Here is a 24,350-nt window from a genome sequence, read left to right on the forward strand (position 1 = left end):
GCTTTCCCAATGCTTGTCCAGCAAGGATCACCATACCTGTTAGGGAGGTGGGAAGAGTTCCTCCCCCAGTCAGTGATCTGTACTTCCAAGTCCTATGATGAGCCGGGCTGGCTGTGCTGTCATCAGCAGTGCCCTGGAATACTGCAGACCCGCCTGGCTCAGGAACTGGATCACCAATTTGAAAATGTTACACTTCTAAATACATTGCACAACATAAGAACAAAAGGCTGTTCAGCTCATCAAGCCTTTCATTCCAGTTTATTAGGCCACCACTAATCTTTTAAACCAATTTCTCTGTATTTCTCCGTATACCTCTTAATGTCCCTACTTCCCAAGTGCCCCAAATTAGGACTTTGAACACATATAGTCCTGGCTGACACCCCAATGCAGTGCTGGGGGTGCACTACAAAGGTGTTGGCCTTTGGATGAAATGTTAAACAAATGTTATGTCTGGCTGTTCAGGTGGATGTGAAAGACATTAAAGTAGCATTACTCGAAAAAAGAAGGGAGTTTCTCTCTCCCAGTTTCCTGGCCAACAATCCCCCAAATAAAATTGTTGATTCTTTTCATGGCTGTTTGTGGGACATTGCTAGGTACAAATTGACTGCCATGTTTGCTCACAATGTATAATCACTTTTTAGTAAATCCTGTGAAGCCCTCCTGATGTGATGGGTGCTATAATAAATTGCAACAATTACTATTACGGATTAACATTATCTATCTCCCTTTGAAACACCCCTAATTGATTTTCCTGCATCACCTCTGGGGCAATACATTCCACATTCTCCCAGCCCTCTGTGTGAACAAATGTTTACTGATCTCACTCTAATTTTAAAATGATGTCCTCTTGGTTTGGACGTCTCTACCAGACATGACTAGAGATGGAATTCAGTAACATGGAAACGTCTGATAGACGTGGAACAGTTCATTCATCTTTTCACCTAATCCATGTCAACCCTATTCCAAGATTGATTACCTTTTTGTTCCAACAAAGTTGACCCTAGCAAAAGTGAAGTGTTCAGTAGGCTGTATATGTTTGTAAATCTACGTATGAAAACACATAGGATTTATTAGCTTTGACTCTTGAAAGATAAGATCTGTTTCCTGGGAGACGTATCTAAACTTGCTTAGAGTAAATTGGGAGAGTATTTGATGTTAATGATGGTCTGGAAATGGATCAAATTTCAAATGCCACCTCACCAGTGCTTTGCTCTGCCCAAGAGGAAGAAGGCAGTGAAAGAAGATTATACATAGTGAATAATGGGTTGATGTGCGAAAGGGCACAAAGTGACCAAAATCCTGGTATGAAGGGAGAGTGGCAAAGTTTACAAAGGTTCACAGTTACAAGATTTCTGCATTTGGTTTTGCGTTCGTTCACAAAATATCCAGTTGCAATACTTCACAGAATTACCTCTTTCGCCTCCAACATATACAGTCAATTCACTTTAAAATATATTCTGTGAAGTGCTTTGAGATGTCTCAAAGACATGATAATGGGCTATATGAATTGCAAGTATTATTATTATATTATTATCCTGTAAAGCATTTAGCAACATCCTCTCGATGTGAAAGTTGGTGTATCAAATTGAAGGATGTTTTTACTTATTCTTATCTAAAATATAGTTACTAGGGTCTTATATGCAGCTGACGGAATGCAAATTCTTTCTTTGTGCCTATACGCATGTGGGAGAATATTAACTCTCTGATGACTTATATTAGTTTGTTCAGCTTCATTACAGTCTGCAATTGTAGAAACTGAAAGAATCGGAAGATCACTGAATTCGGAATGATTAACCAGATGGATAACCTGCCCAAAACCTCATCCCATGTATATGTTTCTAGAATTGTTGGACTTTGGGATGTGAGATATCCGGTATGGGATGGGAACTCAGCCATAGGAAGGGAACCTAGTAGATGGGAAATGGGTCACCCTAAGCAACATGTAGCTACTTAATAGTTGGCATATAAAGTAATTCAATTTAAATAAATATGACAACCTGGATTTATAGAACAAGTTTTAGATAGGATGAACATCTTCAAACACTTCACAGAGATGAGGGGAGAATGAATCTGAGATTATTGGCCAACATTGTGGTCAAAGTGATGTGTTTTATGAAGCTTTTGGTGGAAGGAGCAAGGTAAAGAGATTTTGGGAGAGAGTTATAGAGAGGATCACAGTGACTGAAGGACAGCAATGGTGGGATGGAAAGAATGAGGAAGGAACAGTGTAACTAGGGTTAGAAGAACACAGAACATGACAATAGAATAGAGCTGGAACAGCGTGCTAGGGAAGAGTAGGTGGAAGGGAACAATGAAGAGATTTGCCTAAGATTTGCCTAGCTTCATGTAATTCAAACAAAGCAAAGTTCCCATCTCTCACATCTCTTTATTTCATATTTTGTTCTTTATTTCTCTTATTATACAGTGTACAGCTTTTAACCAAAATCCAGCACAACTGCATTAATGGATTAAGAATTCTTTTTCAACCCAGAAATTGAGCATTCATTTATACTTTTGATTCTTTTCTTCAGATTTGCGGAACTACATTATAAAAATAAGGAATAAAACAAACTGAAGCAAAAAANCCTACCACCACTTTTTTTCCCCCTTTGTTCTGAATATAAACAGTATTTTAACAAATTATAAAAAANTATTTACAACACTAAATATCCCAGTATTTACATTCCATTGTTTCTTTGGGTCATTGGTATCAGACTATAACTGAAAATACTATGGTCTGTATGTTTAGTGTAAACTCTCCATTCGATAATGCGACCATTAGTTAATCATGACACTTGAGTAACATCATAACTAATGAGCATTCGCTATTTGGAAGTTCCCAATAATTTTGCTTTCAACACTTCACTTGCAAAATTAAGTGAATTCAGCGTCTTGGGACGTCCTCCCGACGTGAAAGGCACTTTACAAATGTAATTTTTGTTGTTGTGATATTATTCATTTCATGGCTGTTTGTTACATGTTGCTATATGCAAATTGGCTGTCACGTTATCCACGAAACATAGTTACTCCTCTTATGAACATACATCTTATGAAGTGCTTTGAGACGACTTCCCGAAGTGAAAGGCATTGTACCAAATGTAAGGATGATTATTATTATAATTATTATTGTTATTAGTCTTAGATGGTTCTGGGATCCATCCAGTCCCAAGTGGGATCCTTATCAGCCATTCTGTTTCTCCTTGATTTGTAAGCAATCTGTATCCATTTTAAAGACATTTTGAGCTCTCTGCCTGTCTTTCCAGAAGGTGCCATTCAATATTGCAACAAGGTGCCCTTTTCCAAGCTATTCACCCCCTCCCCAAGTTGATCCACCCATGATTGTCACAGCTCTTTGCATGTCATCCTTCCCCCAATTGATGTGAGTGCTTGTGAAGGCTATCTGATAGGAAGTCAACAATCATAGCTGGAAAATGGGAGGGTGGAAAAAAACAGCAATGGACAAATCAACCTTAAAACCATTGGTAATCAAATTATTTAAATTGGCTAATACAGTAAGATCACCCTAAACCATTGGTTACCAGTCACGCCCCCCCCCCCCCCCCCACCCCCCATGCTTGTGTTTGCGAGTTCTGTTGAGCATTTGGCTCTGAGGCATTTCATTTCCCCACCATGATGAGTTTTACTCAACATTTTCTCAATGAATCTTCTTCACAACTCAATGCCTGACAGTTCATTGGTACCCGAGCCTTGCACAGAAGTCAAATTGCCTTTAATGTCCAAATGCACATAATCAGTGCAGTCAGTGTCCATCAATCCACGCACATCACAATCATTAGAGTAACAGCAGGGCATCTTGGCACAAAGTCTAGAGGCAACGTTCAGAGTACATTTAATCCAGCGGCTGGTTGTAAGTTAAGATGCTCTCTTAAGTTTTCAGCACATTGGCTTAGAACAGTAACAGCTGGACATTCGCTGAAGAACTACCTCATTTGCGTCTTTTTTTTTGTTTAAGGCACAATGTGGAATTGAGAGCTCACGTGTGCTACGAGGCCTGACTGACTGGTTGGTGTTTGAAGTCGTGGAACGAATGCCACCATCATAAAGTGAAGCAAAAAAGCCTTTGTCTATCAGCTGGTGTGTTGGAGTGGCTGTGCCAGATACAATTTTAGTGCTTTAATCTAAGCAAAGTGCCTATCTTTTGAGTTCAAATCTACCCACGTTCCCGTTAGCCCACAAAACATTGTTTTTATTGCATGCTTCTTCAATAGACAGTACTGTTTAGACTTCAGTACTGCTGACTCCCTTGATTCTATCCCCTTCAATCAAGATTCTTAACTAATCAGACTGCAATATTACATGTTGAATCTCAGTTTATTGGTGATCTGTGATTTAGCATCTTAACTCTTTCACTTTTTTTTCTACCGAACCAATATTTCAGGTGTAGGAGAGCAGGCTTGCTTCCAGGAAACACAAAATAAATAACAATACAAAAAAAAGTCCTGGACTTCTTTTTGGGCGAATTAATGCTTTGCACAATTGGCTTCCAGTTAAATAACTGTTTTTTTCCTACCAAACATATATCCTTGCAAGAATAAAACTATTTATCTTCTGTATATAAGGGTATTCAAGTGTGTGTGTTTGCATGCGTGCGTGTTTGTGTGTGTGTGTGTATATAATGGCAGTACTTTGTTCATCTGTACATTAAAGATCAGTCAAACCCCCTTGTCTGGGAAACGGCCTTCAACCTAGTTCTGGTGTCTCTTCATGTGAAGAGCTAAGTGGTCTGAGCGTGAAAAGCAGCGGCCGCAAGCCATGCACTTGAATGGTTTTGCCCCTGTGTGCTTTCTGTAGTGCCGTGTGAGTTCATCTGAACGAGCGAAACGCCAGTCACATCCATCCCACGTGCATCTGTAAGGCTTCTCACCTGAAAATAAAATGGTCAGGATGTTAACAACTCAGCAGATTTCTTAAACTGCCCGTAGTCTAAAAGCATGAGGCAGCATCTTCTGACGTAATCGACCTCACCTTACGGGGCTTGAGAACTTGTTCAAACCAATGTGGGGTTGTGTACTGTATGTGTGTAAAGGCTTTCAGCATAAAATGAACAATTAGCGAACAGGACAGTTAATTGCATAACTGAGGACACCTGTAATTTTCTCTGAATCATGTGTTTGCATTTGGCGCATTATACGGCTGTACCCACACATGGTTTACATTTACTGCAAAAATCAAACTGGTCAGAATAATGTTAATGTTACAGACACACTCTCTCTCTCGCTCGCTCTCTGACGGGCCACACATAAACCTTATTTGTAGGTTAGAAAGCCTATTAATCTTCCTCGACATAATTGGATTTTTCTTCATTCATCTCGCTGCATTTGTGCCTGCCATAGCCACTGGCAGACTGAAAGGCGCGAACAAAGAGAACAATGGAACAAAATCTAACCACCCTCTACCTCCTGGTTGGAAGGGTCAGATCCCATTTGGAACAGATTCTGTTCAAGTTAACAAATACTTTATAAGTAGGTGAACTTGGCAGCCCGAATGTCTCTTTGGACCACACTGGGGTCTCATCCAAATATTAGCACAAGCTTTACGATAACTGGAATAATGAAGCCCAGTGAAGTAAATTCAGAGATATTCTGACTACGGACCTATTGTTTCTTCCCCCTGTTATTTTTTTGAAAAATGTCCCAGTTATTTAAGGAATGACCGATTTTTTTTTAATAAGAAGAATAACACTTAGAGTGGGAGCAAAGAATTTCTAACAATAATAATAATCCTTGCATTTGTTATAGTGCCTTATTGTGTTGCTGATACCCACAAATTAGCAGGCAGATGGGACTTGGTTTAACAACTCATCCACAGGCAAGCACTTCCAATACAGGGCTCCCCCCAAGATTACATTGGAATATCGGACTGTGAGTTCAAAGTCCCTGACATAGGACGATAACAGGAAAGCACTTCTGAATGCTGATTCTTCAGAAACTTAGCCAAGCGGTAGTTAAATACCAATCCTTCTAAACGAGTAACAGTTTAAAATCAGGGTTATCAAATTGGCTTCCCCCCTTCCCATTGAGCCACACAAATTCAAATGAGGGGGGGAGTGGGTTCTAACCTGCAAATCTCCCACTTCCTCAAACCTTAGTGTGGACTTGAAAGCTTTCTATAGACTTGCAACACACACACACACACATGAAGTTGCAGTTGGAAGTCTGGAAGGGTCTTTAACAATTCAGCAACATTGCTATCAGAGTGTGGTTGAGGCAACTATTAACCAATCAGGCAGATAAGCACTTCACAGGATTCCAGGGCTCAGGTTGGTTTGTGTTGGACGGCATTGCCCAACACATCAGCCCTTATCATGGAAAAAGCAAACATATCGAGATAAGCAAGTACTGAATGAGGGAAAAAATACACTTGTTTTCCTCTGTGTTTGGTAAGCTTTGCAATCAATCTGCTCAGCTTGTCAGTGGATAGGTGCAGTCCCTCAGTTCAAGTCTTGGGCTAAGCTGGTTATGGATTTAAATCATCCATTTTGTAGTATTGTGCCAGTCAATACACTTTATAATGTATCCTACGAAGTGCTTCGAGATGTGCTCTTGATGTGAAAGGCGCTATATAATAATAATACTTGCATTTGATATGTGCTTTTCTAGAAGCACAGAATGGACTGTAAAGTGAATTTACTATATATATTTGTGGGTGAAATGAATGATGCAAGGATTGTTATTATTATTGTTACCATTATTAATAATTATCACCCACATGTCCAAACTTAATACGTCCTGGACAACCCACTTCCGATTTAAACCTTTCACTTCTTGAGTCACAAAATTTCCAGAACAGCATTCCCTATGACTACGCAGTTCTCCTCAAGCTCTTTCTGTGCAAGACATGAACACTTGAGCAGAGAGCCCAGCAGCCTGAGGAGGGAACTGAGTGAGTTGGCAACAGAGTGAGAATTCTGGTAAGGAATTTGGGGACGGGAGTCAAAAGCAAATGGATGCACAGGGTCCACAGGGAAGAGTGTTGATGCTATTGTCATTGGGGACATAATGATGAAAGGAGTAGACAGGCGTTTCTGCAACCAAAGACATGACTCTCGCATGGTATGTTGTCTTCCCTGCCGCCAGGTTAAAGACATCATAGATTGAGTGCAAAACCTTCTACAGAGGGAAGGGGAACATCCAAAACTCGTGGTCCATGTTGGAATAAGGAACAAAAAAGCTAAGATCCTACAGGGAGAGTATCAGAAGCTGGGGAAAAGGCTACAGAGTAGGACCTCAAATGTGGTGATCTCTGGATTATTCCGGTACCTTGTGCAAGTGAGTATCAAAACAGCAGGGGCAAACACATGAATGCATAGCTTGAGAAATGGTACAGAAAGAAGGCTTCAGCTTCCTGGATCATGGGGACCAGTTCTGGAGAAGGTGGGACCTGTACAAGGTGGGACCAATGTCCTTGCAGGGAGGTTAACTAGGGTTTAAACTAATTTTGAGGGGGGAAGGGAATCAGGATGTAGCATCAGAGAGGACAGACAAGTTACACAGAGGGCTGGGAGAGATGAATAACAATGTAATTAAGAGCAATCCAGAAAAAGGAGGGATTAGACAGGGGAGAAATGAAGAACAGACTAAGTTGGTCTTGGAGACCATGTGCGTAAATGCACGGAGTGTGACAAATAAGATTGGTGAGCTGCAGGCTCACGTTGCCACATGGGGTTATGATGTAGTGACATTAACGGAGACCTGGCTCAAACAAGGGCAGGAACGAGAGCTGAATGTTCCTGGCTACAATGTATTCAGGAGGGAAAGGGAAGGAAAAAAGGGATGGGGTTTGGCAATATTGATTAAAGACATGGTTACAACCCTGGAAAGGGACAATGTGCTAGAGGGTCCAAAAATAGAATATATTTGGTTAGGGTTAAGGAGCAGAAAAGGAGCAGTTACTCTGTTAGGTGTATACTATAGACCACCAAATAGTGGGAAGGACATAGACGAGCAAATCTGCAAACAGATTTTAGAAAGATGCAAAATCAATAGAGTAGTGATAATGGGGGTCTTCTATCCTAGCATAGATGGGCAAAATAACAATGTAAAGGGCAAGGAGGGGAAGAATTCCTGAAATGTGTGCAGGATAACTTTCTGAATCAGTGTGTTTCCAGCCCAACGAGAAGGAAGCAATGCTGGATCTAGTTCTGGGGAATAAAGTGGAGCAGGTTTCAGCAGGAGAGCTTCTGGACAACGGTAATCACAACATCATTAGGTTTAGAGTACTTATGGAAAGGGAGAAGGAGCAATCAAAGGTGAAGATACTCAACTGGAAGAGGGCTAATTTCAATGAGTTAAAAAGGGACCCAGCCAAGGTGGACTGGAAAGAAGGATTGGCAGGTAATACAGCTAACGAGCTATAGGAAGCCTTCAAGGAGGAGATAGTTTGGGGACAGAACAAATACATTCTTTTCAAAGAGCCAGCACAGACACGATAGGCCGAATGGCCTCCTTCTGTACTGTATAATTGTATGATTCTATGATAGTACTGTACCCACATCTGGGCAGCTCTTTATCTACCTGCTGACAGGTCTGAACAAGGTTTATGGTGAGGGTGTGACCTGTGACTTCCTACCTGACACTCTCTCACACACCAGTCCTTCTCATCTTTATTCTATGCTTCAATTCCACATTAGGTGTAATTCCCCGAATGTTGTCCCTTAGAATCGCTGCATTTTCCAGTACGGGAACAGACCATTGAGCTTGATCATCAAGCCCTCGCCAGCTTTCTGACAGAGCAATCATTTTAATGCAACTCCCCTGCCCTATCCCCACTACCCTATCCTTATCTTCACTCCACTCCCCTATCTCCCCTGCCCTCTCCCTACTCCCTTTAATTTCTGCCTTTTGAAATATTTGTTGAGTTCCTTAGCTTTTGAAAGCTATTGCAGATTCTGCTTCAACCACTGTTTTTGGAAGTGTAAATAAGTAATAGCGACATTTTGCTAAACGTACCAAGCAATAGGGTGGCTCAAGATAAATCAATGATGTGGCTGCGGTCAGCAACTAGCAGAAGCAACCCCCATTGAAAGAACTTAGCACAGAAAACCCTCCTTCCTTCAATATTACTTTAAATCAAGTCACTTGTGCCTGGAGTAGGGTGGACTAAAAGCGTGTGTGTTATCTGTAAACGTTTGGGTACAAGCCCTAAAAGTAGCAAATGGGTGTGATTTTTGCGCACACTTGTATATATGTGTCTATAGTTGTATGTATCTGTTTGTGTGTGTGTGTATGAACATGCACTTATATGCATGTGTCTATATTTGTATGTGTAGTGTATTTATTTTTGTGTGTGCATGTATGTGCGTGCACTTGCATGTTTGTGTCTATATGTGTGTGTGTGTCTGTATGTTCTGAAGATGCTGTGTGATGCTGGGATCTGTACCTCACTGTGTGTGGGAAGACAACTTGGATTTGAATTTTCAAATGGGATGATAGACGCAGAATAGGTTGAATGATCTCTTCTGTGCTATAAATTGATTATAATGGAGAACCATATCTGAGTTCTGGCTACTTTGCCTGCATAGATAAACCATAACTCTTCCAAGACTACAGATATGTCCTATGTGAAGTTTCACAAGGGCTCAGCTCAGTTCTCTTGCAGTTGTGTTGAAAGGCAAAGAAAAACAACACTTGCCGGTCGGTGTGCGTGGAACTCATATTTGTTTTGAATTAGCTAATTTGCCTATCTACTCTTAACGGAAAAGTAGAACAAAGCAGCCCTGTGTTAGGGAATGGCAAGCAACAATTATCTTTGTTATTGGAGTGCAAAGTACGTTTTTTTGGTTTTGCTCTCAACTTGAAAGACCCCGCCAACATTTTTTTTAATGATTTTTCTACACTTATAAAAGTGAACATTAAGCATTAACTCCTCTCCTCCTGCCCTGGCTGCTCTTTGCACTCTTATTAAGACAGTAACAATGATGGATAGGGCCCTATACTCGCTGTGTAAATACACATCAACGGAGCACGGATCTGATCTGTAACTTCAACCTGTCCCTCCGCAGTGTTCAGTTATTTTATTATCGCTGTAAAAGATCAGGCGGGTTTCATTTTTAATTTCTGTTGGCTTATTTATAAACATTATATGAGCTAATAAAGAAACTTTCAGCGTATTTGTGCCTCCTTTGATGTCTGCTCCTTTGCTCAACTGCCAAAGTGAAGTGGGACTTTGCTGCCTTGGAAAGTCACTGTGAAACCACCTTTTAATGTCACACAGATAATCTTTAATTCAATGTGACCGACCGGTCTGTTTTGCAAGCCTGTTCTGCGCTATACTGTAGGCTTCAGTGAACCTGTTGGTGAGGAGATGCATTTTGTGCCTGTTTCGGTGTAGCTCTCTTTCACTCACTAGTCCAAAGTGATAGTGTGTGGTTAGTGTGACCATCTAACCTTGCTCCAGTATTTAAAGGTGCTACTGTTAACAGGTTTAAATTACGCACTGTGCGTTATTAATGCCTGAACATGGGGCAGCCATTAATAATGCAGCTGTGAGGAGGGATTTCACCTTTCAATGGCAACTGCTTAATACAGAGGAGACTGAGGATTCTCACTGGTTGAACCCTGGAGATGGGAGGATGACTTATTTTAATACTGTTAACTTTAAGCATTAATTATTTGCCTTTTAAGAGCTGTAAACAGAGCAAAAAACAACCAAGAATTAGGAAAGATATTGAGGAAAAAAAATTGTTTGTAATAGACTCTCCTGAGCTCATTCCATTCTCTTGAGCTGGTCATTAGGAATACCCACCATCAGCTCTTCACTGTACTACTGGGAGGATGGGGTGGGATAGATCTGAGGTCTCATAATGGCTGTCAATGGTGCCTTGTGACTCTCAGAGAAGGGTGTATAATGGGATTGGGTTTGCTGACATCTCTTTAATTTCCCTCTCTCGACCTCCCTCCTATTTTCTATCTCTCTCTCCGTTTCTCATTCTTAATCTTTCACTGGCTGTTTTCCTTGCTGTCTCCCTCCCTCAAACTTACTCACACTTTTTCGATCTCTGTCTTTAATGAAGGGAGTAATGCAGCACTTCTCTATAGCGGCAGATCCAGTTTGAAGCTGTGTTGATTCTTTTTGACTGGAGTAAAATGGATCTGATTCTCCAATCTAATCAAAAAGGACAACGTGTATTGTGGGGTCCTGGAGTCAATTTTTTGCTGCAACTGCGATGGAGCGCTGCTCACTGAGTTCAGGAACCATCACTAAGGTTTCGCAAGATGCTCACAAAGCCATTACCACAATTGGTCCACCTGGGAATTCCTCAGGTTAATTGGGCTCTTTGTATCTTTTGATAAACCTGCATGACTGCCACAGGATAACTTGACCCAGCTCCCTCTAGACAAAGCAGGACTAAAGCAGAACATTTGTGATTACATTACAGTAAAACCCTGTGTTTCCGGACTCCCAGTATCTACAAGTCATACCTAGCCGGACTGGGTCCAAAACAGATCTTTAATACAATACAAATAATACAAAATTACACTTGTAGTAGAGTCCCTTTCACGTTGGGAGGACGTTTTAAGGCGCCGGAAAGTCAGGGATTTGGACCCGAGTGGGGGTGGGGTTTGGGATCAGGGAGGTGGATGTCAGGGAGTGTTACGAAGGTGGCCAAAGGCACGGTCGAAGAGGAGGGTCTTGAGACATGCCTTAATAACGTCCATGGGCTGAATGTAGACTCCCACCGGCCACTCTCCTATCACACGCCCCTGCCTCACTGTTCTTGCTAGCCTTCCCAGTAGCCAGGGATATCGACTTTGACTCAGTTTGAATCCTGTGAGATTAAGATGGCTTATGCTCTATCTTCTGCTCATTGGATTCAAACAATTACATTGCCAGTTTAAGCATTTACCAGCATCTTTTGTCACTGAAAAAAGCTGGTGCCAGAAAAAGACGGTCCTGGGATTTTAGTGTATTTAGAATATATATTTAGTGTATTTAGCCATGGTTGCCTGTTTGATTAAAGCCCAGTAAATCATTGAAGCATCTGAAGCCACAGTAATGGCAGTGCCCTCAGTATATCACCAGAGACAGACAGTTCTTCTCAATCCACAGCATAAGTAACTAGCAAACTGGCAGGCGCTGGGGAAATAATGTTGAGCTAACCCATTCTACTCACGACAAAGCTTTATAAAGAAGCTTGGTCGTGTTAGCCTATTACTGCCTCTGGCTAGGATCCTAATTAAACCATGGAACAGGTGTACGTTAAAGATCCTGTGACACTATTCGAAAAGAGAATAGAGTTTCTCCCATTGTCTTGGCCGAAAGTCCTCCAGATAAAATTAGTTACTCACTTCATGGCTGTTTGTGGGACAATTACATTGCTGTGCTGGCCTACAGATGTAGAGTCACTATACTTCATAGAAACCTTGGGAGATGTTTTGAATTTCTCAGTGGATTAGGTACAGTAAGTTTGGAGCACTTAAGAGGAATTGTTTTCCTTTAGAGAGTGGTTGGGATGTGGGATGGCCTGCCGAGTAGGGTGGTGGAGACGGAGACCATTGTAGCTTTCAAGATGGCAGTCGACAGACATATGGAATACATCTCAGGCGATTGTGCTTGCACCTGAGATGGAGGTGGGAGGGTGAGCAGGGAAAAGATGTCCAAAAGTACGGTTATAGAGGTTAGGTCTTGAGACAGAGCTTGAATGAGGTGTTTCAAATCCATTAAACTCTCTCGATTTGCTTTGGTTAATAACAAATAGAGCTCTGCTGATCAGTGAGGCTCGTGCAAAGCAAACCTTTCCAATTACAGATTTCCTTCTCAGCAACACAGTGAGCTGTCCTTATACCACTCCTACATTGATCACCCGCTGAGGCATTGCCACTTCCCACTGATTGATGGGGGATTACCAACAGGTAATCCAAGGTACTGTGAAAGCACTTTCTTCCCCACTGCATTGGCAGTTCATTAGGTCTGCTTAATAGCTTGGATCAGTTTTCCGAGTAAGGATTTTTTCAGCCTGTATCTGTATGACAGGAACAATGCAATGCACTGAGACAGGTAAAACCAGAACACAAGCTAATCAGGGCCCCTTTGACTGGAGTATCCTGTGTGTGTGTGTGTGTGTGGGTGAGAGTGGTGGAGGGGGGGAGGGGTTGCACAAAATTGCCACAGCTCCGATTTCCAAAGCACCAACTTCAATGGTGTTACAACATGGCTTGGAATAACATGAGAAAAATCTGGTTTAGCAAGTTTCTTTAACAGGGCTCTGGATTGAGTGAGATCTGGTGGATTGTCAGGCATCATATTCTGTTTTAATGTGTTTTTGAGTGGCCTCCTGCAATAAAGTCTGCCAACTCCTTCTTTATAGTGTCGGATTCTAACCTGGTGACTGAAAAGCCACTGTTTACTGTGGCTCTGAGTCCGATACCAGAGTATCGCTCACCCCTTGGAATTAATAAAAGCCTACATTAACTTTCAAGATTGAAATTATTTTACTTATTATTTTAAATAATTTGGTCACTCAATCCACGACTATTTGTTGGACATTGCTGTGCGCAATTGGCTGCCATGATTCGTGCACAAAATATACTGTCAATTCACTTTACAGCGTATTCTGTGAAGCCCTTTGAGACGTCCCAAAGCGCTTCACAGAATACACTGTAAAGTGAATTGACTGTATATTTGTGGGCAAACGCGGCAGCCAATTGCGCACAGCAATGTCCAACAAACAGTCGTAGATTGAAAATGACCAATTTATTTTTGTTTTTTGGAGGGATTATTATTAGGCGTGTGGAGTAAGGAAACTTGCCCAAGTTTTTGCCCTCTGCCTGGAATTGAATATGAGTATCAATATTATTGATCAACAATACACACGATTGGAGTTCTGTAGCTCAGTGGTTAGAGCACTCGCTTTGCAAGTGAGAGACTTTAGTTCAATTCCAGGCAGAGGGCGAAACCTTGGGCAAGTTTCCTTACTCCACACAGAGCCTAATAATAATCCCTCCAAAAATAATAATAAATTGGTCATTTTCAATCTACGACTGTTTGTGGGACATTGCTGTGTGCAATTGGCTGCCGCGTTCGCCCACAAATATAGTCAATTCACTTTACAGTGTGTTCTGTGAAGCGCTTTGGGACGTCCTCCCGACGTGAAAAGTGCTATATCAAATTCAAGGATTATTATTATTATGTTCCCGCAAAACAGGGGCAGACCAGGTGAATTTCACCAGTTGTGGCCTGAAATGTCAGAAGTAATAAACTTGCTGAACAAGATAATCATATCGTCTCCACCACTGCCCTCCCACCCCCAGTATAAATGCATTTGCTGTGTTGTGTTGTTATTACTCAACCATGGGACTGTACTTAAAACAAGGTCCTTCTGGGATGTAAGCCCAGTCAGTCATGCATGTTGTTGTATGTGTGGGTGGCCCTTGTTTGTATTCTGGTGTGATGTGATGCTGAGAGAGCAAGCAGCAGATTTCAAGGGTTCATGCAGCCGGAGGGATTAGCTGTATGCAAACGAAAACAGCCTAACATCAAATTGTGCAGTTACAGATATTTTGCACGAACAATGGCTTAGCACAGCTGAGAGTTGCTTTGGCTTGTGAAACCATGGAAAGAATGTCCTCTTGCCTGGACTGTTGAAAGACTACTGACCTCATTTTAAATCAGGAGAGCACGACATTTCCGACTTTGCTGCTATCGGATATCTTTGCGGGTGTTGTAACATTGATAGGGGTAGGAACGTAAACGCACTAATGTAAGCCTGTCTTACGACAGCCATTCGCTTGGCAGGTGACTGTATCTTATCAACCCATGGGTTCGGAAGCCAGTGTTTGCAAACTGACTAAATAAGCTCCAGTCTGCTCAGTCTCGACGAATAGCACTATTCTGCTCTATAGGAATGTTCACTGTTTTCCACTCATTCCTCATTCACGTTTGCAATTCCTTCCACATTCTCATAAAGACGTTGATACTGACTCGCAACACAGGCTCTTGTCACTTGTTGCAGGATGAGCACAAAGTAGGAGAGGCTCCTGATTTGTTGGGGCTGGGGGGAAAGCGAGATGGCGGGGGTTGGCGTGCAAACAAAATTGTGTGTATTGTTGAGGCAAGGTTGAGTTTCCTGCACGATTGCCATGCAGAAATAGAGTGGGGGAGGCTTGGGCTAGCCTCTAGTGACAGACCGTCACTGGTACAAAGCTCAGACCTGCGGGTTCTCATTACCAGCCTCTCTAAGTGCTATCTCCCAAGGTACATGACTGCATCTGGTGCCCGATCCATCACCTCTAACCTCAGTCTGTCTGGATAATGCACCAGAAAGCGTTTCTGTTGAAAGATGTTTGGGGTTACTAGGAAGAATGGTTCAAGAAACAGCTTGATGCTGTACTGGTTCTATGGTAGGATGAGTATTCTGCAATATTGAGATCAAAATGGGCAGAAGGATTATCTTCATCCATAACTTTCTTTTGACTGACCCCCTGTGAACCCAAATGTACACTTTATGGGTGGGGCAGTGGGGGGCACAGGATAACTATCTGGGACCCCTTAGTTATACGTATGTTTGGCCCCTCTCGTGTCACTTCCAGCTCAAGGATAGTGAGGTCAACTGAAATGTCCTTCCTTCGATCAACTAACTCTAGAAAAGACTGGTGTGGATCTGAGCCCTGGGACCTTCCTGGTCTGAATCGCTCCGTTCCATACAAAAATAATAATAATAATAATCCTTGCATTTGATATAGTGCTTTTCACGTCTTCTCGACGTCTCAAAGCACTTCACAGAATAGACTGTAAAGTGAATTGACTGTATATTTGTGGGCGAAACACGGCAGCCAATTGCGCACAGCAGTGTCCCACAAACAGTCATGGATTGAAAATGACCAATTTATTATTGTTTTGTTTTTTAGAGGGATTATTATTAGGCATGTGGAGTAAGGAAACTTGCCCAAGGTTTCACCCTGCTTGGAATTGAACCCAGGTGTCTTGCTTGCAAGGTGAGCACTCTAACCACTGAGCTACAGAACTCCACGTATATCCGTCCATTCATGAATGGAGCGGGATTCATCCACTCACTCCACTTGTTTTGTAACCTACAGGACCCGCTCTGATTCAAAGCTCTGTGGACCAGGCTGGTTGGTCTCCCTTTACTTCAAACGGCAAACGATGAACAAACTGACAAGTGCACGCTGTGCTTTCTATTCCACGGAGGTTGGAAAGTGTAGAGCTAATCTCGAGTTCGTAGCATTTTCCTTATTTATACAAGTGACGTGTGTGAAGGAAATGCCTGTTTGACAAATGGCTCCTCGTCCATTATCGCCGCACTGCTCAGCAAAAATAGACTGAACATAGCCATAGGCGGTTCAATTCCCTTGGCTTCCTGCACTTGTGGTAAGCTGGAACAAGGTGTTCTATGTCCTCTCAACTCATGTCTGATTTACTGGCAGGAAGGCATTTTTCTGCTTAATGTGTTATTCAAATTATCTTTGGAGGTGATGTAAAGAGCTGTGTTTGGTTGGGGGCGTTTGAGGGGTTAAACCCAGTTGGAAAACTCGCTGCGTGGCTGTAGCCTAGGAACATCGGCAAAGCTGTCCCCGCTCAAAAACTATTAAGTCTTAAAGATCTCGCTTCCCAAACCAAAGGTTAATAACTGGAGAATCAAGTAGGGGAAAAAGGCCAGGTATGAACAGTACGTCCTTTGGTCTTAAATTTTGAGATGGAGATAATAATTGACAATGTTATAATAATAATCCTTGGATTTGACATAGCGTCTTATCACATCTTCGAAACGTCACAAAGCGCTTCACAGAATATACCGTATATTTTGTGGGTGAAACGCGGCTGCAATATCCCCTTACACAAGAATGAAGGGGAAAAAATAAATCCAGACCAGAGCTGCGTTCCAGTGAAGGCTATCTAATGCCTGGAGGCCCTTTGGAAATGGGGACACACAGTATCTGTTCACCTCGACTGGAATGGTTTTTGCTTTTACTTTGGAATGTAGGGCTCAAACTTTCAATGATCAACTAGGCACTTCGACACGTTCAGATTACAGAGTGCTTCCATTATTACGGTAGATGTTGAATGCCAGAGTCTTAAGTTACCGATGACCGTAGGAATGGAGGAGCAGGAAGATGCACTCAGCCCATCAAGCCTGCTCCACCAATCTTTTGGATCATGTCAGATCTTTTAATGCCTTTGCTCCACATCTTGTAATATCCTTACTTCCCAAGTAATAAGACTTCAAAATAATTCTGACTCTTGGTATTGCTCCTTTCACGACAGGAGGATGTCTCTGCCCCAACGGCTGAAATGCCAAAGGACCCTAACATAATTTTCTAATATATCAACCGAGTGTCTGACACCAAGAGATGTGCTAAGAGTCTCTGAACCAAATGATAGAGGTCCACACGCACGAGGAAATTTCCGTTTGACTGGATTAGAGAACACACTTTCTCTCTCCTCTGATGGCTGTCATCGGCAGAAAGTATCAGGTGCAGGTTGGTCAGGGAGGGAATTGACTTCTGCAGAGTTGCCTCAATGATGTGTGACAGTCAGGGACTTGAGGGATTAACTGCCTCTGTTCCAGACACTGTTTAGTGGGACTGTGTAGTGCTGTGTGAACCAGAAAACAAGCGGGCTTTAATAGGTGACAGTCAGGAAGGATGACATACCTGTGTGGGTTCTTTGATGCGCTTTCAAGTGCGAGCTCTTGGTGTAAACCTTGGAGCAGCCTGTAGAACAAAATGTTCCTGTATTAGAGGACCTCATTGCTGAGTGATTTCAGTTGTCTCGGCTGTCAGCCGTTTCCACCCCGCTGCCCCCCCCACGCACCCTCCCGTTCCCAGTTATTGCTGGCCTGACTTTGTGTGGGGCTAGCAGAAGCTCCACTCACTGACTCACTCACTCACTCGCTCGCTCACACCAGGCCCCGGCTGAATGAAACAAGGAGAGAGAAGCCTGCACTTGCGCCGTAGCCATGACTCGGTGTTCCCCGCTGCTCCAGAAACAGGCAGCCCCTGCTGCTGGCCTTAGCATGTGCTAGCAACGGGTTGAGGGAGAGTGGAGGATTGCTCGTGGTGAGATGCTGAAGGTCTTGTGGAGGGAGGATGCGAGGAGATGAGTCTTGGGAGGAGGTGGGTGAGGTTTCTTGGGATAAGTGGGCAACTCGGTGGGGTAAGCGGATAGGTCACTTGGGGAGGGGACGGGTGGGGAAGAGGGGTGATGGGCGGGGTCTTACCTGGGAAGTCGCAGTGATGGATGCGTCTCTTCTCGAGCTCCGGATTGTGCCGCCGGTTGTATTTTGTGGGCAGCATGGTGGGCTGCAGGCTGGTCTGGAGAGGATGGATCTGCGGGTGACGCTGACGTATCTTGGAGGCCACGGTGGCGGCGTATGACGGCGGTGGGGAGAGCGTGCTGATCATGTCGTGTTGGTTTTCCGGGCTGCTGGGGATGGAGTTCGGGGGCGAGGGGGGCAGGTAGGTAGCCGGCTGTTGCTGGTAAAACTGAGACGGCACCGCAAAGCCGTTCGGGCTGGGGAAATGTTTGACCGCCGACCGGCCAGGCAAGCTGGTGACCCCGGCCATCCTCGTTGACATGGTAACACCATTAAGACTCTCGATGACTGTGGTGTTACCGTGTGGCTGTGGGCCGCTCAAGGCCATGTTGCAGTTGGCGGTGACCGGCAGCTGGTAAAGCTGCTGCTCGTGGGAGCTGGTTGACATCTGGAGCTCCGGCGAGGGGGCTTCCTGCTTTATGAAGATGTTGTTGACGGGAACGGACTGCGGAACGCTGAAAACACTGGTGAACTCAGGCAGGCTCTGTTGGTTGGCCACCGAGCAGGACTGGGTGAAAGCGGTGACCGGCTCGGACTTGACTTGGGCGAGCGGTTGCTTGGGTGGCCTGTACAGACCCGTTCTCAGGTGGGTGATCTCGGGAAGGATCAGGTTAATGTTCAAGCTGTACGGAGAAGTCTGCTCCTCGAAGAACTCGTCCACCACGGACGCACTCTCTCTCCGGTATTTCTTTTGTTCCAGGATTGTGGGGGCCGGGGGGTTGGGGAATGGCAGGTACTTGTCCATCTCCAGTCTGGCCTTTAATAAGAAGTGAAGACGTGATTCCACTTTGAGGAATGCAAATACTTTAGGCTCCATTTGACACGTTAATCTCATGTGGGCCATTCAGATTAGTCGCCAGTATACAATATCAGTCACTACATTTCCAATCAATTAGATTTGACCATCCTTTAGCTTGTCTTTCCCCTCCACACCCTCATCAGCTCTTGATGTGAATTTGATAGGCCTGTTTATTATTCAAACAGACCCGAACCGGGATGGTGCAGAAGTGGGAAATACTGAAATTCACGACTACCTGGTGAATTCCACAATATAATAATAATACTTGCACTGATATACCACCTTATTACGTCTTTGAGACGTCTCAAAGCGCTTCACAGAATATACTGTAATGTGAATTGACTGTATATTTTGTGGGTGAAACACAGCAGCCAAATACGCAAAGCAGTGTCCCGCGAGCAGTCGTGCATTGAGTAACCATTACTATTAATTTTTTAAGGGATTCTTACCACCGGTAAAAGCGATCGGCCAATTGACTAACAACCAGGCTCCTACTTACGCTTTGTGGCCTTTCTTCCGGCGTGAAAGGCGCTCTATAAATGTAATTTTGTTGTTGTTGTTGTTACTAGGTAAACAGAGGCATGTGGAGTAAGGAAACTCGCCCAGTGTTTTGCCCCACCCGGGAATCGAACCCAGGTTCCCCCATTTGTGAGGCGCGTGCTCTAACCACTAAGCTACAGGACTCCACCATATATACCACTGTATCATCCCGTTTTATGGCAATACACTGATGTTTATCAAACCTACAGATCTACAGTGAAATCGTTGAGAAACATACGGTAATTTCAGCAGAGTTTGAAGACCTTTTAAATGCTTTACATTTTAGAGTGAGCAGATTATTCCACAAAGCATTGTGCTAACCAACCAGTAAATAGTGGTAGCCACATCGTACCACAAATCCAGTTACTGTGCTTTCCAACACAACTCAGTCGCTTTGATAAGTCGTGAAGAAAGCCCCACCAGCCATGGCATTAGAACTGTAGATTATGGCATTGTACTGTATCTCTAAGGCATAATCTGCCCATTCTAAAATGAAAAGCATTTGAAGGATAATATGTATACAGAATTCTAAATGCAGTAAAATCATTGGTTTTCTTAACATTTTAATTGTAGGTCTGGGCCTTTTGGGGGGTTTTTGGTCAGCCAGGTGTCTGACACGTGTGGAAACCCGTCACCAATTTAAGAGTATCCAAATCAAGCTGAGATTTTCATTCATCCCACCTACACATGGAAATCCCAGAGATAGATTGTTGGAATGGAATGCGCGCTCTCTCCCTGGAGGGACTCATCTTGCTTACCTCATTCCAGAAAGTATTAGGAGCCTGCTGGCAAGAGCCAAGGCTTGGGGACCCCAGAGTGTGTGTTGGGGTATTGACTAGTTTGAAACCGCATAGCTTGCCATTGATCTGTTACAGTGGAATATTATTTGTGCTTTTTAATGACTATGTTCTTGCAGCCTTTTTGTGGGGTACGTTGGACCCCTGTTATAAGAGTGAAGCTTGGCTACGTCATCCAATTGTAGACAAGCAAACGATTAAGTTCCCTTATCAGGATGACCTAATGTTTCAAGCTTCAGACAAAATCCAATCTTTCTGAGGGCTTCTATATAAGGGGAGTATTTTACTCTGTTTTTTTAAAATCTGTGACATTTCTTGGATTGCAATCAGTTTCTGCAGCCGAAACTAACACGCTCTAGAGAGGGAGTTTCAGGTCAACTGGTGGTCGTACCAGGAGTCAGTGACTACCCTGCCATACCTCAAATACCTCTGTAATGAATGAGCTCACTCCGAATTGAACAGCAGCCCAGGCTCTATGTTTTGCTTGTACACTGTGCCCAGATCTCAGGGCTGGTAGGTTGTACAACTAGAAATGCTCCTTTTTTTTTTAACGCTATTTTCTCACCAGCCATGAAAATCATCTTTTAAATTGCTAAAGCATAAAAGACCTTGTTAAAACAAATGATCAGTGTTAGCACTAAATCAGTGGCTTCAGCATTACTATAAGGTGTGTTTCGCAGCTTGCTTTTACGAACGGGTATCCACGATCTTTATTGTGGTTCCCACAATATTTAATCATTGTATCTTGGGTTGTGCACTGTTCCTTAATAATCCGCTGGAAAGCATATCATGCCAAAGCACCTCTGACCTTGTCTGGTTTCAGGCCATATCAGTTCTGCCCTCCTTCCCCTCCGCATCCCCACAACACTCCTCGCCTTCACTCTTGCAGAAAAGTTACCACGTAAAATATAATTTACATTAGTTTCTTCGAAAAAGAGGATAAAAAAAATGTTTTTCCCAAACGGCGAATGCATTAAAGCCTCCTTCCAGCCACTGGTTCCAAGAAAATGCTTTTTCTTTTTAGAAAAAAACTTTCACTTTGTCAAACTCTCCCTCCTCCCAGACCTGTAGGTAAATCACTCCTGTCAATTATTCAACAATGTGGAGTTTGTGTTCTCCAGCTTAAAGGGGATAAGAATCACTGCATTTCATATAGCGCCTTATCAGATCGTCAAAACCTCTCAAAGCGCTTCACAGGATTTACGGTAGAATGTAATGAGTGTGTATTTGTATGCAAATTGGCAATAGCCAATTTGCGCAGAGCAATGTCCCGCAAAACAGGGCTAGTATCTCAGAGCTCAATTAACACTCAACATATTTAATAATTAAGCAATTAAAAAAACAAGGAAGAAGGAAAGGTCATCTTGTCCATTAATTCAACTCCTTGTACTGTCCGTGCAAGATGTACTCTGTCATAGCCATCCCATCCCACTTTATCTCCCGGGAGAAGGCTTTGATGAATATCCAGGAATTGCAATGTAGGAGAGAGAGAGAATGAGAGAGCTGCATTATATTCAGTATAAAAGCCTGAAGCGGAGCCTGTCTTCCACTCAGCAGCTGTTGGGATCCAGCCAGACTGCCATAGCATCACGCAATGTGTCTCACTATTTTTTGGACTCTCGGGGTATCCTACACTGGCTCAGTCACTGGAAGGTCAGAGTCTTTACAAAGACAAGAAGCCTGTGTGGAGCACGTAGATATATACTGCGTATGCACTTGCTGCAGAGGGAGCGGACACACACACACACAAAATCTTATCAATTTAAATTGTTCTCTTCTATCCTAGTCATGAAGGAAGCAATAAAGTGGATTTATCATCAGTCTTAAGTACTAGGCTGTTACTGTCCTCTCTGAGCTGGAGTAATGAATGGGCAATTGTGCTTTGCTCCAGTCAACAATCACTTGCTGTACTTTAAGGGCATATGTCAGGAAAGGCACTAAGTACATAATGACACAGTTAACCAGCCTGACATCTGTTCGTGAACATGGCTCCTGTTGGTATGTAATGGAAACATTAACATGGGAACAGTAGTGGAATGCATAGGGCAACACATCTCTATTGCTATTGATGCATTGTCACTGACGTATCCCTGTTTCTAATCTATAAAGCTAATGTCTTCCTGAAACCTTTGCACCAAATTTTCTGAAACCTAATTCCATAGGGGCATTCCCAATTCTTGTTAACATTCCTTTATTGAAGCATGTTTACTGGCTGGATTATTTAACCGTTAACATGCCAAAAGTTTTAATCTGATGCAGCATGTAGGGGTCCTAGTGAGCAATGAGTGGTGATACCTGATGTTTTTGGTGACAACGATAATATATTTATACAGCGCCTGGTAGCCTAAGCGGAGGCCATTTGTGGGACACTGCTGTGCGCAATTGGCTGCTGGGTTCGCCCACAAATACACAGTCACTTTACTATACATTCTGTAAAGCGCTTCGAGACGTCTCGATGATGTGATGTCAAATGCAGGGATTATTATTACTTTAAATTCGATCTGCTAAAAATCCCCCGTGTAGCTAAAACCATTGACTTAAGAACAACTCAAGGCTTCTCTTAGTGTAATGAACAATTATCCTTTGGACACGGACATAAAATAGATTGGCATTTACCTGACTTGGTGTTGAAGATGATGACTGTAACAAGTGGAGCAAATGGGACTTCAGAAAGCCTGACGATTTAATGGTGTCCTCCCCTAAAAATACATGGGCCTGCTGTGGAGAAAGAGAGGAAAGGATGTTTAAATATCTTAAAAAGTATTTTCATGAAGCCTCACTTTTAAATGATAAATACATTTCAACATTTACTATATTGTCTGATGATATTTACTGTCTGGTCAAAAAGTTTCACTTGTTGCCTGTATTTCCTTCTTAGGTCATTCACTATAGGTGAGCTGTATGTACTGGCAAACTCTGCCAAAGTAGGCTGAAATCGTTAGAGTTAACAAGAGGCGTTTGATAAAGTACCACAAGAGAGACTGCTTTATCAATTAATGTCAATGGGTTCTAAGAGTAAGAGGGTAATTAACGACTGGAACAAGTTATGAGGATAGGTGACTGAGGACAGGACACTGGACTCATTTAAGTAGCAGCTTGATGCTGGGATAGGAGGATGGTAGGATGGGTTATTTTGGAGGGATGAGATCAGATGGGCCAAATGGTCATCTTCATCTGATTCTCTCATCATCTCGTGAATAAATCCTAAATCGGGCCCCACTTAATGGTAAATGAACAAGCAGTGTCGTACTGTCATGTAAACTCACCATCTCCCTCTGTTGATCTATGCTGCATGTATTAGAGGAATAGATCAAGTCAGTATTTTACATATATCAAGACACTGATCACTAATGCCTCAATGTATTACTTTGATGGAGAAGGATTGATGTTCAGCAGTGCCGTGTATAACAGATGATGTTGCAATGATAGATTATTGACTATGTCCTCTCTTATCGCAAGATCACAGAGAAGTTCATGTTAAACTCTGTTTGCATTTAGCATTAACTACTTGACAGTTCCAGTATCGTGAATAGTGGGCAGTTGAGATTAGTACTTTGCCGTTCCTTTTCCCAGCTCAATAGACCTGGTTAAATAGAAACCATCTCCTTCTCACTGCACAGAGTCGCTGCCAATGGCATGTTTCCAGCACGTCTCATGTACTTAAATCTCATGTGATCAGGTTACCTTTATTTGACTTGCCAGCATTGTAAGAAATGAGCACTGTGTTTGTTACACCAACAGCCCTTTATAGCATGACACTGAGTTGAAATAAACCCAGTACCCTGGGAGATTTCCATCTTGCAGACTTATTAAAGAAACAGTATCTCCTTTTTTAGATGGCCTACATAGATTTGATTATAAAAGGGAAATCAAGCCCACAAAATATCCAATTCAAGGCTGCTAACGGCAACTGGGTAAAGTT

The 24,350-nt window shown here is 42.9% G+C and overlaps 1 protein-coding gene across 2 annotated transcripts in view; it reads right to left on the reverse strand.

The window, feature by feature from the left end:
* Positions 1-2,385: 2,385 nt before the first annotated feature.
* LOC103177402 (Krueppel-like factor 5) overlaps positions 2,386-24,350 on the reverse strand; it is a 33,131-nt gene continuing 11,166 nt past the window's right edge. For both annotated transcript variants that reach the window (XM_042340672.1, XM_042340671.1), the window contains 4 exons: positions 23,045-23,146; positions 18,197-19,049; positions 17,631-17,690; positions 2,386-4,885 (listed from right to left, as the gene is read on the reverse strand). In XM_042340672.1, coding sequence (XP_042196606.1) covers positions 4,707-4,885; positions 17,631-17,690; positions 18,197-19,049; positions 23,045-23,146 — 1,194 coding nt within the window. In that variant the 3' untranslated portion in view covers positions 2,386-4,706. The remainder of the gene's footprint in view (positions 4,886-17,630; positions 17,691-18,196; positions 19,050-23,044; positions 23,147-24,350) is intronic.

Source organism: Callorhinchus milii, unplaced genomic scaffold (assembly GCF_018977255.1).
Source record: "Callorhinchus milii isolate IMCB2004 unplaced genomic scaffold, IMCB_Cmil_1.0 Scaffold15, whole genome shotgun sequence".
In the NCBI taxonomy this organism is placed as follows: Eukaryota; Metazoa; Chordata; class Chondrichthyes; order Chimaeriformes; family Callorhinchidae; genus Callorhinchus; species Callorhinchus milii.